We start from the raw sequence: 13888 nt of genomic DNA on the forward strand, positions 1-13888 counted from the left end.
GCAATCACGGCAGAATACCGCCATGAAGCGAAATCCGAGGCCAGAAGAATTTCATGTAAGCCTTTAAGCTTTAACGGAGGTGTATACTGGTTTAGGAAATCCTAGCCTCCGCGTGCCCTTTCGGCCATTGGCCATGCGGGACAACCACCGAAATCCTGGTTGCGTGAAAATCATGTCCTTCCAAACGCGGCAAGAGGAAGCACTCCGCCGACCCCAGAAACCAGCCCTCATCGCGTGCTCCCCGCCTTTTAACCCCCTTACCATGGGTGCTAGAGTCTAGTCCATGTTCTAGAAAAGTCATATATAGTGTCTTACAAGTCATCCCCATCATGAAGCTGTTGTTGTTGTCGTTGTTGTCGCAGCCGAGCTTCACGCACCAACATTGATAGTTCACCCCAGGATCTTTCAAATCAATTTTTGCCACTCTCCATCATGGAAAATCCCAATATTTCTCAGCTCGAGGGCGACCACGAGCGACAGTCCAACGAGGCGCTCCCAAAGGAGAAGCTCAAGATCGACCATCTCGAGGTCATGGCCGACGAGCAGCTAGGTCATCTGGCCAATCAAGAAGACCACGAATTGGGTGTCTGGCAGTCCTTCAAAGCCTACCCTGGAGCCTGTATGTGGTGTGTCTATGCCTGCTGGACCATCGTCCTGGCCGCATTCGAAATCCAAGCGGCAGGTTCGGTGCTTGGGATTCCTCAGTTCCGGAAAGACTTTGGGTCATACTTCGAAGGCAACTATGTCCTGCCCACGGAATGGCAGTCGGCATTCAATGCCGCCCCCGTCGCGTCCGCCATTATTGGGGGTCTTGGTGGCGCAGCCATCGCTGACATTGTCGGACGCAAGTATACTCTTATATGCGCGTTGGCGGTCAGCTTTGCGGCAGTCAGCGTCGAATTCTCCTCGACCACCAATCCCGTCTTCTTCGGCGGCAAATTCTTGAACGGGTTTGCTGTTGGCACTATTCAGGCGGTCATGACGACTTATATTGGAGAGGTGGGTAGAGCAACATCGCAGTCGGCTCTTTGTTTGTTCCTTTGTTCCCTTTGCTAACACATCTCTCAGATTGCACCTCATGCCTGGAGAGGTATCTTCACTGTCGGAATCGGAATTGCTTTCGGCGTACGTACTACTACTACTTTCTCGCTCCTACATGGGTTATCCACGCACTCGACCCTCCCCCAAGAATATTTGAAGAGTCTTGAGAGGCAAAAACGCTGACATCCTGCCTGTGGTAGATTGGTCCTCTATTGGCCTTCATCGTTGTCAACTATACCGGAGATGTCGAGACTCGTTGGGCCTATCGCACAGTGTTCTGCTGCCAGTATGGCTTCGCCGCCGTCTCCGCAATCTTCGCTCCCTTCTTGCCCGAGTATGTCCCTCTACATCAATTCTTCCCACTAGTTCCACTCCCGCTGACTGTCATCCTCCTAATAGGTCTCCATGGTGGTTGGTTTCAAAAGGCCGAAATGAAAAGGCACTCAAAAGCCTGAGCCGACTCGGCCAGAAGGGCGACGAAGGCAAGAAGAGATTTGCGCTGATTCAAATGACACTGGAAGAGATTAAAAAGGAGACTGAAGGCGTCACTTATTTCGAATGCTTCCGAAAATCCAATTTGCGACGCACAATCATCAGCATTGGGCCCCTGATCATCCAAGTGCTGACGGGTATTACCTTTGTCGCCGGATACTTCACCTACTATCTCCAGCTCGCGGGTTATTCGACCCAGGAAAGCTTCAGGATCCAGATTGCACAACCGGTGCTCTCGATTTTTGGCAACTTGATTGCCACCTACCTGGTGGACAAGGTGGGGAGGCGAAACTTGACCTTTTACGGTCTGCTCGTTCTTGTCGTCCTTCTGTTTATCGAAGGCGGCTTGGCCACGGGCGGCAGCCCCGGCGAGATCAAAGGCACCGTGGCCATGATTCTGATCTACAGCTGGATGTACAATGTCTCGATCGGGTCGACCGCCTTCTCCATCATGACCGAGACGTCCACGTCCCGCCTCCGCGTCAAAACCATCGCCATCGGCCTCGCTCTACAGAACTCGATCAACGTCATGTGGCAGTTCGTCCTGCCCTACATGTTCAACCCGGACAAGGGCAACCTCGGCGGCAAAGTCGCCTTCGTCTTCGGCGGCCCCAGCTTCCTCTGTCTTGTTTACTTGTGGTTCTTCCAGCCCGAAACCGGCGGCCGGACTTACGAAGAACTAGACGAGATGTTTGCCAAACGCGTTCCCGCGAGGAAATTCAAGAACTACAAGCCCGATGCCCAGGCCAAGGGCGAGGTAGTCAAGGAGATCGTGGGACACCACCACACAAACGAGTAAAGGTATTTGGGAAAGCCTGAAAAGAACACAACTGGCGGGGAAGATACTCTTTGGTGCCGCTGAGGACGGGATGAATATGAATATTGAGAGGGGGTTTATATATACATATTTGGACACTTGTATATATAGAGAGATAAAATTGCTCATCCAAGTCACACATAATAATCGGAAAGAGAAGGGGTCACCTCGAGTCTCACTCTTAATGGAAGTCCTACCACCAAGGATCAATCTTCTCACAAACAAAAGCCATCAAGCTTCACCCGTGCGCATTTCAGCCACAGACGCCGTGGGTAATGTTTGCCACTTAACACCCCCCATCCCTCCTTTTTTCCCCCCTCTGCCTTATTCCCTTCCAATACGGCCTCCGATCCCGTCCTTAGAAGAGCCGGTACATGCATGAGCTTTTTTTTTTTAACGCCAGGTTAACTTGGTTCACTAGTCCGGTAGATGGATACCTATATCTTGGAACAAAGGCTGGAAAGGAGGAGAGGACGTGGATTCAGAGCTAGAATTTTTCCATTCCAAGGTAGTTGAACAATGTTCCTGGATCTGGATCTGGTTCATTCGCTCCTTTTTGGTTTCATATCTTGTTTTTCTTTCCTCCTAAGGAATTAGTTCGCCCTGTGCTTCATTTTTTGGGGCTAACACAAGAAAAAGAAGGCGAGGGCGAGCTATTATACCATTTGTTTTTCCTCGGGAAGACTTAAGTGTTACTTAGATGTGGGTTTATGGGTGTGGGGAAAAAAAAGGAGAAGGGGAGGTTGTTTCCCGGCTCCATGAGGGAAATTTACAACTACAGTCCTAGGAATCTTCCAAGTTGTAACTGGGAAGAGGACACAGGATTGGAGAGAGAGAGAAAGGGGCTGTCGTTAGGTTTGAAAAAAAAGAAGAGGGAAAGGAAGGGGGGAAGCTTGAAAAGTCCTCGAAAACCCCTCCGCTGGGTTTATTTTTGTATAGTGTACTTAGGTATTAAGAACTTGATTTTATGTAACGATATTTCATGCGGTGAGAAAAATGTCTTCTTTTATTTTAGATGTTAACCTAGTCCTTCTCCAGAGCGGCCGTCACGGTTTCAAAGGCCTTCACTCGACCACCCACAAGGTTTTTGTTTGTCGTCTGCACAACAATGCGCTTGTACGTCGTGAGACTCGGTGAGCCGCTATCGGTGAGTTGCAGGATGAAGTGGAGGGCCATGCCTTTCTCCAGCGCCTTGCCGGTGACGATTTCAACAGCGCATTTTTCTGGCGGGGGTATGGTGATTTTGATGGCTTTATTATCTTCATCCAGTGCCTGTAACTCGAGATCGGGGACTTGCCAGAAAATCAGGGACTGTGCGGATGTCGGCTCCTTGTACTGGAACCACTTGAACGTCAAGGCGTCGTCGTCCGGGTCGTAACTCTGGGATGCGTCGAGGGTGAGCTCTGTCCCGGCTTCGGCTTCGAGGAGGAGTGGCTCCGGGCCGGGTGTGCTGTCGTTGACAATTGTCACGGGGGCATGGTTCGATTTCCTTCGGTCGTCTGTCAGTGTCCACTGCATCCGCGCGGCGAAGTCGTCTTGGTAGTGTTCCCGCCACCGCCAGATGGTGGCATGGGAACTGCGGAATTTCTGGCCATTTTTCCCGACGACTTCGTCGCTTGCATCGTGATAGTGGTTTGTCGACCCGCCCAGGTCGAGGCGCGTGTATCTCCCGCCCCAGCTACCCCATTCAGGATGCTCAGGGTGTCCGAGGCCGTTTTGGATGAGGTACAGAAAGGTGGGCGTGTCTCCTTCCATGATGAATGCATAGTCGGGGTAAGCTTTGCCCAATGGTCCGATCTGGATGTGCTCTTTCAGCCACTCTTTTGTGATTTTGCTTTTATCGGGCCCGCCTAGGTCAAGAGGCATCAAGATGTCTCCGGAGATTCCAGTCCAGGCGGCACTTGAGTATTCATTCCACCCATGGACGGAGCAGATGTAGAAGATGTCCGGAAAGTTCAGTCGAATCCAGACGCCTGTGTCATCTTGGTCGGAAATGGTGTACACACGCAGTTTCGAGCGGAAACGAGCAAAGTCTGTTGCCGACCTGGCCTTTTGGACGTGGCTCAATGCTTGCGCAAGCGTGTTGACACCCCCCCAGCAAATCACCCACAACGGACTGTCTGACTGGTCCACTTGTTCTATCAACAATGCCGATCCGTCGCTTAACGGGACGCCATCCTTCAGAGCCTCTTTGCCGTACAGAGACGGGCCAGTCTTGATGATGGATAGAAAATAAGCAGCATCAGTGTACTGATTTTCCGGATGTACGTGCGCGTTGAGGTTGTTCACCACTTGCCCGTACGCCTTCACGATGGTTTCCATGTCCTCTGGGTGAACTTTGGACCTCATCCATGTCGACGTGCAAGCGACCAGACCACGAGTGTCGAATTCATTCGAGTAGAGCAAATAGCGGACCAGCGATTCTGCGTCGTCGGGCTCATTAGAGATATCAGAGATGACGAAAACCCGGGGTTTGGTCTTGCAAACTCGAAGTCTCTGTTGTTCGGCCATACTGTGCCGCAACTGTTTGAAGGCTGTAGTCTGACCAAGACGCCTTGGAATACCTGGATGTATAAGGTCTCTCGAGTCCTGATTCTGTCGACACTACGACAGGTATATCACCCCCTGGCTCAGCATCTTCCCACATTAAAGTTATACAGAACTGGGCATGTCTACTATGTAGATTCTCCCCAAGTCTGTCATCGGTCGAGGCTAATCTCATTATGGAAGTTGTAGGCATTCGGAGCCATCTGCTAAATCAAAACAGGCAAAAACTACCACCGGTCAAACAGCGAGAGTCAGTGCTCAATCGCAAAAGATGATGACGACCGATCTTTGTACTGCTGGGATTACTGCTCGCCACTTGGGCGAAGGGTTCGAGGAAGAATAAGGTGCAGACAGACAAGGATGACTGACGCATTTACTTCAATTGATCTCAGGAAGCACTCAGCCGTAAGTCGTATCGTGACTACACGTATCAACCACGGCAATGGATTCATGTCTATATAACAAAGCCGTCCAGACTGCGAATGTCCCGCCATTTGAGGTTCAAGTTCCTTTGTAGACATTGCTTGTGCGATGTTTCTTGGGTCATCTCCATCTACATGTTACAGCAAGCGCCGTCCGTAGTGTTGTTGCTAATTGGAGGGTGTCTGACACCTTACTTTCACTGTGAAGCCTCTTATCAAGAGCTACAAGTATTTCTACTGAAATATCTTGTACTTGATGGGCCCAGCTCGATAGGGTACCATTGTAGAGGGACCTGTACCCCAAGCAACCCCCCGCGTTAAGCTTTATGGGGTTGCGATGCGGTCAAGCTCTCCGCACCCAAGACCCCTAAACCCTCCACCCAAGGAGCCTCCTCCGGGCCCCCCAGATGCCCCCTTAGCCCCTTAGCCTCTCAGCCCGGATACCTGTGGCGCTCTGACTGGGTATTTAACTAACTAGTACCGCGCTTAATTGTGCAGTGGGCATAGGCACCTAACTAGGCACCTACCCAGGCATTTTAACTAGTTAGTCAGGCAGTTTTGGATCACGTGCTTCGTCACAAAATTCTTTGCGACTGCGCTAGGCAACCTCCATCCTTCTCTGACAAAATTCCATACGCACCTGTTTTCCACCATCACTGTCCAATAGATGCAGCAAGGACCTGCATATGCTCTGTTCCGGGACCTCATCGAGTGACACCACTCTCTGCGGTGGATAGCAACGTCCAATAAACTCAGAAAGCCTTTCAAATGGTTTGAGCCGGGCGACAATGGGCTGCGATGGACGCCGAATCGATCGCGACACAGTTCGTATCGCCCGGCGCAGTCTCCAATGAGAGCATTTTCGACGAATATGCTGCCGACCCGCGCTTCCAACAGCTTCAAACCGAGCTGAGGTCATGGCTGGTCGTAGGGGCGAACCACTGGGACCAAACTCGCGAAACCAGCCCGTTGTCTCCGGACCCTCTAAGCCTCGCTCCTCGACATAAGCCCGGGTACCAGTATCTCTGGGACCATCTCGAAAACCGGGCGGCGGACCAGATCCCCCTAGAGTCGAAAATCAAGTACCTCCACGTCTGGATCACCGAGTGTGCACCGTGGCTGGACATGTTCGACACGGAGCGTCATTTCGGTCTACAGGTGCCCATCATTGCGCAGGAGTCAGCGGCCGTCTTTCACGCCCTTTTGGCCCTCGCGGCCCGCACGGCCGAACGGCGAGGATATACGAAGGGCTCCCGCGACAGCTTGGAGCTGTACTCGCAGGCCATTTCCTCGCTCACGTCCTCGCTGAACACAAAGGATCCCCATGTCATGGTCACGGCATGTCTCCTCTGCGTCCTGGAAATGATGAGTGTCAGCCCCCAAGACTGGAGGCGACACGTCGAAGGCTGCGCTGCCCTCTTTGCCTCGTCCGGCATCAACGGCTTCTCCGGCGGGTTGTTGCAGGCCGTCTTCTGGTGCTATGCGCGAATGGACCTCTGTGGCGCCATCATAGCCGACGGCGCCGAGGCGACCATCCTGCCCATCGACAAGTGGGCGTTGTTACCCGGCTTGCCAACCTCCGACCCGGGGACGCAAGAAGCAATCACGCGCGAGTTCTTGACCAGGGGCCACCAGGTCCCCGACATGTACGCCAATTATGCCGTCTACCTGTGCGCCAAGGTCTGCGACCTCCTCGCCCGCCGCACGAGATGCGTCGAGTACGGCGAAGACAACGGCTGCGACCGCGACAACTTCGCCCGCGAATGGGCCGTGCTGTGGACGGAGCTTCAGGAATGGTACACGCAACGCCGGCCGGAGATGATGCCCGTCAAAGCGACCAAGTCCGGGCCCGAGAGCTCCTCCTTCCCCATGATCTTCTTCGCTCACTGGGCCGCCATCTCGAGCAACCAGCTCTACCACACCGCCTGCATCCTGATGCTGGAGATTAGGACTGAGGAGACCTGTGACCCATTCGACACGGTGTACTCCCCCCTGTGGCACGCGCGGCGGGTCGTGGGGATTTCATTGACAAACCCGCACCCTGGATGTATCAACAACGCGATCCAACCTCTGCACACGGCAGGCAAGTTCTTCACCCATCTGGAGGAACAGTCTATCATCGTCAAGCTGATTGACTCGATCGAAGCACGCACCGGGTGGGGATCCCGATGGCGTGTCAAGGATTTGGAAGCAGTATGGGGTTATCGTCGTGGGTTTTTCTCTTCGTGAAGTCCTTCACCTTGTCGCACAGACACTACGAAATATTAATTCGATTTGGGGGTTTCTCCCATTCGAAACAGGCTCAGAGCATGCCGCGCTAGAGTGTATGTAAAAAAAATATTCCTTGAATCTGGCAATAATTGCCTCCGCTCGTTACATATCGGACGCCAACATTGTACCTAAGTACCTAGTAGTTCTCCCTCTTCCCTGATAAAGTGATATCAGATCCAGGACTTGGACTTGTGTCTCTACAGAGGGCACTACTGAAATGGATGGTAAAGAGGGACGCGTTTTACTCGAAGCAATCTCGCTCGGGTTTATTCAGGCGGAAGGCGAGGGAGGAAAAAGTGTTCCCATCATGTGTTTGGAATAGTAAGCCGAGTCCTCCTTCATCCTGCGATGGATTGCGAGCGTTTCTGGCTCTCCCTCCCCTGCCACCCGCTTCTCTCTCCCAAGGGGGAAAAGAGAAGAAAATCTTCACTCACCGGGACGCTTGGCCCCTCTCATAAAGGCGTCGACAGCTTAATCATAAATTTCCGCCTCGTCGCCTTTGTCCCTGTTAAGAAACGAGTGCCACTTCACCTCGCCGCCTTCAATCATAATGGGAGTCGCGAACGGCGCTTTGTCAGGCCCCAGGTAGTCCCACAGCCGTTTCTATCCCTCTCCGTAAGCACCAAACAACATCAGTGGCCGACAGAAATAAATTGAGAGACGGGGGAAGGAAAAAGGAGAGAAAAGGGAGAGAGGGGGGGGGGGGATGGGAGAGCACTATGGCGGACATACCAGCTGACTGCATAGCTTGTGGTTGATCTGTTTTGAGAGCAGCATCGTCGAGCCCAGGGAAAACGACTGGACTGTATTTGGGGCATCTGGGTCTCTCGGAAGGAAATAAGTTGGCTTTCCAAACCTAAGCGCCGGCTGCCCCGGGCAAAACGACGCATTGAAATCAGAAAGACGGGCATTAAGATCTTCATCAAGCAGGACCTGTTTGAGACTGAGATCTGAATGAATAATCTCTCTTGCGTGGATCACAGTGATTGCTTCGATGATTTGTAGTCCCCATCGAACCACTAGATGATGTGGGATCTCGTCTTTGTATCGATCGAGGTAGTCTGTCATATTTCCGTTCGGGTAGAAGACGAGGTCAATGTACTCATCGGCATCGTCTGGGATCCATTGCGCGATGCGAGCGTGATTTCCTATTTGCCTATACGCCACCTTTTCATTTCGGACCGTGATGTTAGGGTCTTCTGGGTATGTAGACTCTTCAGGAAATTTCTGAATGATTCTGCCCTCAATGAGATACATCTGGCTGAAAATTCCATGATGAAGTGGAGGACGTGAAGGCTTTCAGACGCATCTGGGTGAAAGCGGTTGCGGAGTCAAGTAGGCAGGCTCATCTGCATCGAGTCTGTTACCTGAGCCGGCTTCTGTCACAGCCAAGATGGAGTACGCTGTGTTATCGAGGATAGTCTCACATCGTCGGAGGGTGATGGCGGCGGTGGAGGGTGACGACTGAACTCTTTGCGGGAAATATTGAGGTGGTGGTCAAGTTATCGGTGGCTGGCATTTCAAGCCTCAACATGGACAATTAGGCTTCGGAGCCTTACCAAGACATCAACTCAGAGGCAGGAGTTCGGCCCCTGGAACCAGCCTCGGGGACGCCTGGGCATCTCCACAGTAAACGTCAAGTTGCTGGTAAGACGTTGATTGATCAGCCACTCATCTTCGCCCGTTGGTTATGTGGCGATTGTATTATCAGATCAGCCTTGTCTGCCCCCCATTCGCCTGCCTCAGGATCAAGACATTATTCTTCCTTCCATTCGCCTCTGCCGATTTCGCTGCCTTCTACCCACTAATTAGACATCCTGCAACTCTTCACGAACTGTTTGAGATGTCGGCCGCTGCAAGTCGAATCGCATAGATTAACCTGAATCTACGTCACAAGCCTCACCTTGCCCGCAGTGACTCCAAGATCACCCTCCAACAACCCGTCCACATCCATTCCCTCCTCCGACATCAAACATGCACCAGTCCTTCACAGGTAGTGGCCGAAAACCTCGCCAGGTCAACCTCTCCGGTCGTACCAACACAAATCCATGGGCATCCCTCTCTAAACCTGGGCATTCCACTGCTCCCGCCGCAAGCAATACAGTTGCCCAAGCTCAGGCAGAGCGGGCGAGGAGACAGCAAGAGAGAGAAAGATCCAATGCCACAAAGACTCTACAGAGGCTATGGCGCGGTCACGCGAGTCGACGAGAACAGAAATCGCAATGGAGACAAGAGTGGGACAAGAACGAACAACAGAGACTGGGCGAGTCAAGTCGAGTGGACTACCAAAGTCTTGTGAACGCAGGCGCGACAATCCCGGCCTATGATAACTCGCTACAGATCCTCCTCCAGTTGCGGCTGCTGCTCAGATTTCAAGAGTTCAGACGGGGCAGGCCAAGGGATGACATGGATCTACTCAGACTGCTCTACTTCGGCGAGGCTCTTGATCACACCTTGGGCTCGTTACGAGTCGAGTTGAATGACAGCTGGAGGTCCAACCTCTCTCGTCTGGGACTGGTTGAAGTTTGCCATCTCAAGAGTATCATCACCGACCACACACAGCATGACAGAATATCCTACGGACCGAGGTTACTAAGAATGATCGCCATGTTGGTTGAGTATATTCCGGACGAGATAGCTAGGGATTCGATCATCTACTTTGAGGTGATTGACTTAGCATTACGCAGACAAGAGGAGGAGAGGTGGCGACGATGCTCGGTTGATGCAATAGCTGCTCTTCTGAAATCTTCTTCCACTCAAAAACGAATGGCATACGCTGCTTTCGCAGCCAAATTCCTGACTAAAGATTCATTTTCAGGAAGCAACGACACTCTGAAAGAGCTTTCCTTTTCCCTAAGTCTGCAAGAGTTGACTCAGGCGATTACGGAGGAGCTTGAGAACCTGGACAGGACTGGAAAACATACATTGACTCCTACCCAGTTATTGTGGCAATTAGCTCATCTCATATGTATTCACGACATTCTACATGAAGGTTACGCTGGTCAGAGTACGTATCTCGAAGCAGTCTCGGCCCTCTTGGGGGAGTGCGCAAACGAGGTTGCCGAGAGGATCGAACTGACCGATCAGCCCATGCTCAACAGTGGTAGCAGGAGTGCTCCCGAACCCTTGCCGGCTTTTGTGAAAGACATGATCACAAAACTTCCGGAGCAAGATAACCTCCGTGCCATTCTGAAAGAAATGGGGTCATCAAGAGCCTCAACAACAACTACGGCTGGTGCAGACTTTCAATCTGCGAAGCGACTGGCGAATTTTGCGGTTGCTTTGCTGAGGGCTTTCCCTACCCGGGCACAGGACATTCGAATGTCTTTATATCAAAGCTCTGTCAGTTCAGTCGAGAACGCAGATATGTCCACTATCCAATATTTTTGGAATGTGGCACGCACGACCAGTGTCTTTGACAAGATCTCCCAAGACTATCGCGTTGTGCTATCAGTCTTGAGAGAGGCGGCTCCAAGGACCAATCAAATCGGACAAGGACAATTATCCAGAAATGAAATTGCTCTATGGCGTGATGAGTGGCGGATCATCTTGCTCTTCCTTGAGCTGTATACGTTTGTCCTCAAATTCATGGACGATGACGATTTCTTCTCCTACGAGAAGTTGCACGCATTTGGAGCCGCAACAGGTTCACACACAAGCTTGTTGTCGAGAAAAGGATCCCTCCCCTTGGAGGAAGTGGCGCTGATGACCATATTCTTGAAGAATCTGGCTTTTACCCTGTACTGGAATGCAGCAGACTTGGTCGAGAGCAACGATCAGGAAGATGAACTAGCCATATCCGAACTTTTTGCCAGCCCGGGCCGTGCGTCTGTCAAGAATACCGAAAAGAAGCAACAGACTTTGACTGGCAATGGTGTCTCGCAAGGCTACCTCAAGGGGTTAGTCACGGGCTTGCTACGCATGCTACATGAGAGAGACTCTAGACGGTCATTCGTACCCGCCGAACACTGGTTAATGACCAATCAGGTTAGCATGGCTGGGTTCATTCCCGCTGTCGTTGCAGAGGAAGAGAAGAGGCACGAACTGGGCGGTGAAGATGACACTGAGGACGAGGAGAACGATTTTGACAATGACACCGAACTGGATATGTCCATGGGCTCGTTGGCGGGCGAGTCGCTCATGCGCTCCATGTTTGGTATCCGACCTGCACACATTCCAAGAAACCGAGTGTCGAGACAACATGAACAAGCGGAAAAACAGCGGATGCAGGCCAGGAAGAAGCGACAGTTGGAGGCATTGGCACCACGCCTTGAAATCCTTCGCAATCTCCCGTTCTTCATCCCATTCGAAACCAGAGTTCAGATCTTCCGCGAATTTGTCCATCGAGACCAGCTTCGCCGACGGAACGGCGTCACTGACCCGGATACCTGGCGTATGGTCGTAAGTGCCACTCAAGGTCGAACTGTTGACGGCCGGCCGGTTGGTATTGACATCCTCTCCAAACATCATGCCCAAATTCATCGGGACAAGGTCTTTACAGATGCGTACGAAGCTTTCTATGGGCTTGGGGAAGGGCTCAAAGAACCCATCCAGATCACCTTTATTGACCAATTTGGGACTCCAGAAGCTGGTATTGATGGGGGTGGCGTGACCAAAGAATTTCTCATTAGCGTGACCAACGAAGCGTTTGATCCCGATGCCAAGCTGCCGATGTTCAAGGAGAACGCGCAGAGGTACTTGTACCCGAATCCTACGATCTACCAGGAAACGGCCGAGTACCTCAGAGTCGCCGGGGTCCGATGGGGTACCCAGGGGATGGCGTTTCCGATGGCTGAATTTCTCCGCCGATACCAGTTCCTGGGTCGCATTGTTGGGAAGTGCCTGTACGAAGGTATCCTGATCGACGTCACCTTTGCGGGCTTCTTCTTGCTGAAGTGGGCACTGACTGGCGGGACGACGGTTGGATCAAACGAGTCCGCCTATCGAGCAACGATCAACGACCTTCGGGAATACGACGAGGAGTTGTACCAGGGCCTCCTGAAGCTGAAGAACTATACAGGGGACGTTGAGACGGACTTTTCGCTTGACTTTACGGTTACTGACACGATTACGATTGAAGACGACGATGGCAAAAAAGTGCACAAGACATTCGTGACTGAACTGCTTCCAAATGGCGCGAATACTCCCGTCACTAACGCCAACCGATTGCTCTACATCGACCGAATTGTGAGATATCGATTACAGCAGCAACCCAAGGCAGTGACGGATGCATTTCTCCGAGGCCTCGGTCAAATCATTCAGCCCATGTGGCTCGCCATGTTCAATCAAAAGGAATTGCAGAAGCTCGTTGGTGGGGACAACAAGGAACTCGACATTGCTGATCTCCGGCGCAACACCCAATATGGGGGAGTCTACGCTATCGGCGATGACGGCCTGGAGCATCCCACGATCCAACTGTTCTGGAAAGCCCTCCAGGAGATGTCAGACGAAGACAGACGGAAAGTGCTTAAGTTTGTCACCAGCACTCCTCGAGCACCGCTGCTAGGATTTAGTCATTTGAACCCGAAATTCAGCATCCGTGATTCTAGCGGTGACCAGGATCGACTCCCGAGCACATCGACCTGTGTGAACCTGCTCAAGTTACCTCGATACGAAGATCTCAAGACGATGAAAGAGAAGATTCTATACGCCGTCAATTCGGGTGCTGGATTTGATTTGTCATGAGAGGATAGAACACGGTACTGCTAGTCTTTTAGCCTCTTCGCCGCGACCGGGCGAAGCGGAGATGTTGGGTCGATGGTCATTCTTCCTTTCGAGGAATATAGTAGAGAGATACGAGGATAGGCATTGGGCGAAGAAATAAAGCCCGAATTGATATTTGCCTGATGCCACCACCACGAATGTGTCTGTATTTCCATGGTCATCCCCCATTTCCCCAGCATGTCGATCTCATATTTGTCATGACCACCAGCTCTTACCGGGGGCAACAGTATGCGCCGCCAACCCAGAGCCGCGGTGCTTGTAGTCGTCAGCACCCACGATACAATACCCGAATTGGGACGGACGGATCTCCGCCTTTATCCTCCTTTTCTCTTTTCTCTCCGGACCGCTAAACAGGGTAATAGTTACTTTGGGGATTCTTGAATTCATTGTTTTACGAAGGAAGGAAGAAGCAATCCATGCCGCCTTTGGATCGGGGAGTGCATGTAATAACTAATTTCCCTGCTCGGTAGAATCCGTTTTTGTTTGGGCGACTTCGACTCGATTAATTAGGTTATTGTCCTTTGCATCGTCGATGGAGGAGTATCGAGTACGAGATAGGTAGCGAGGTAGGTAG

The 13888-nt window shown here is 51.9% G+C and overlaps 5 protein-coding genes across 5 annotated transcripts; 3 read left to right on the plus strand and 2 right to left on the minus strand.

The window, feature by feature from the left end:
- Positions 1–432: 432 nt before the first annotated feature.
- On the plus strand, positions 433–2332 carry Z517_09550 (uncharacterized protein; the record flags this gene model as incomplete). Its single annotated transcript, XM_013425458.1, has 4 exons — positions 433–999; positions 1069–1125; positions 1242–1375; positions 1441–2332. 4 exons carry the CDS (start codon positions 433–435, stop codon positions 2330–2332), a joined length of 1650 nt encoding a protein of 549 aa, XP_013280912.1.
- Positions 2333–3373: 1041 nt separating this feature from the next.
- Positions 3374–4861, minus strand: Z517_09551 (uncharacterized protein; the record flags this gene model as incomplete). The annotated part of the gene is made up of 1 exon (XM_013425459.1): positions 3374–4861. The coding sequence occupies one exon, from the start codon at positions 4859–4861 to the stop codon at positions 3374–3376; it is 1488 nt and encodes a 495-aa protein (XP_013280913.1).
- A 1256-nt stretch (positions 4862–6117) lies between these two features.
- On the plus strand, positions 6118–7548 carry Z517_09552 (uncharacterized protein; the record flags this gene model as incomplete). The annotated part of the gene is made up of 1 exon (XM_013425460.1): positions 6118–7548. The coding sequence occupies one exon, from the start codon at positions 6118–6120 to the stop codon at positions 7546–7548; it is 1431 nt and encodes a 476-aa protein (XP_013280914.1).
- Positions 7549–8061: 513 nt separating this feature from the next.
- On the minus strand, positions 8062–8847 carry Z517_09553 (uncharacterized protein; the record flags this gene model as incomplete). Its single annotated transcript, XM_013425461.1, has 2 exons — positions 8062–8193; positions 8323–8847. The coding sequence occupies 2 exons, from the start codon at positions 8845–8847 to the stop codon at positions 8062–8064; spliced, it is 657 nt and encodes a 218-aa protein (XP_013280915.1).
- Positions 8848–9564: 717 nt separating this feature from the next.
- Positions 9565–13275, plus strand: Z517_09554 (uncharacterized protein; the record flags this gene model as incomplete). The annotated part of the gene is made up of 1 exon (XM_013425462.1): positions 9565–13275. The coding sequence occupies one exon, from the start codon at positions 9565–9567 to the stop codon at positions 13273–13275; it is 3711 nt and encodes a 1236-aa protein (XP_013280916.1).
- Positions 13276–13888: the final 613 nt, after the last annotated feature.

This window comes from Fonsecaea pedrosoi, assembly GCF_000835455.1.
Source record: "Fonsecaea pedrosoi CBS 271.37 unplaced genomic scaffold supercont1.6, whole genome shotgun sequence".
Classification (NCBI taxonomy): Eukaryota; Fungi; Ascomycota; class Eurotiomycetes; order Chaetothyriales; family Herpotrichiellaceae; genus Fonsecaea; species Fonsecaea pedrosoi.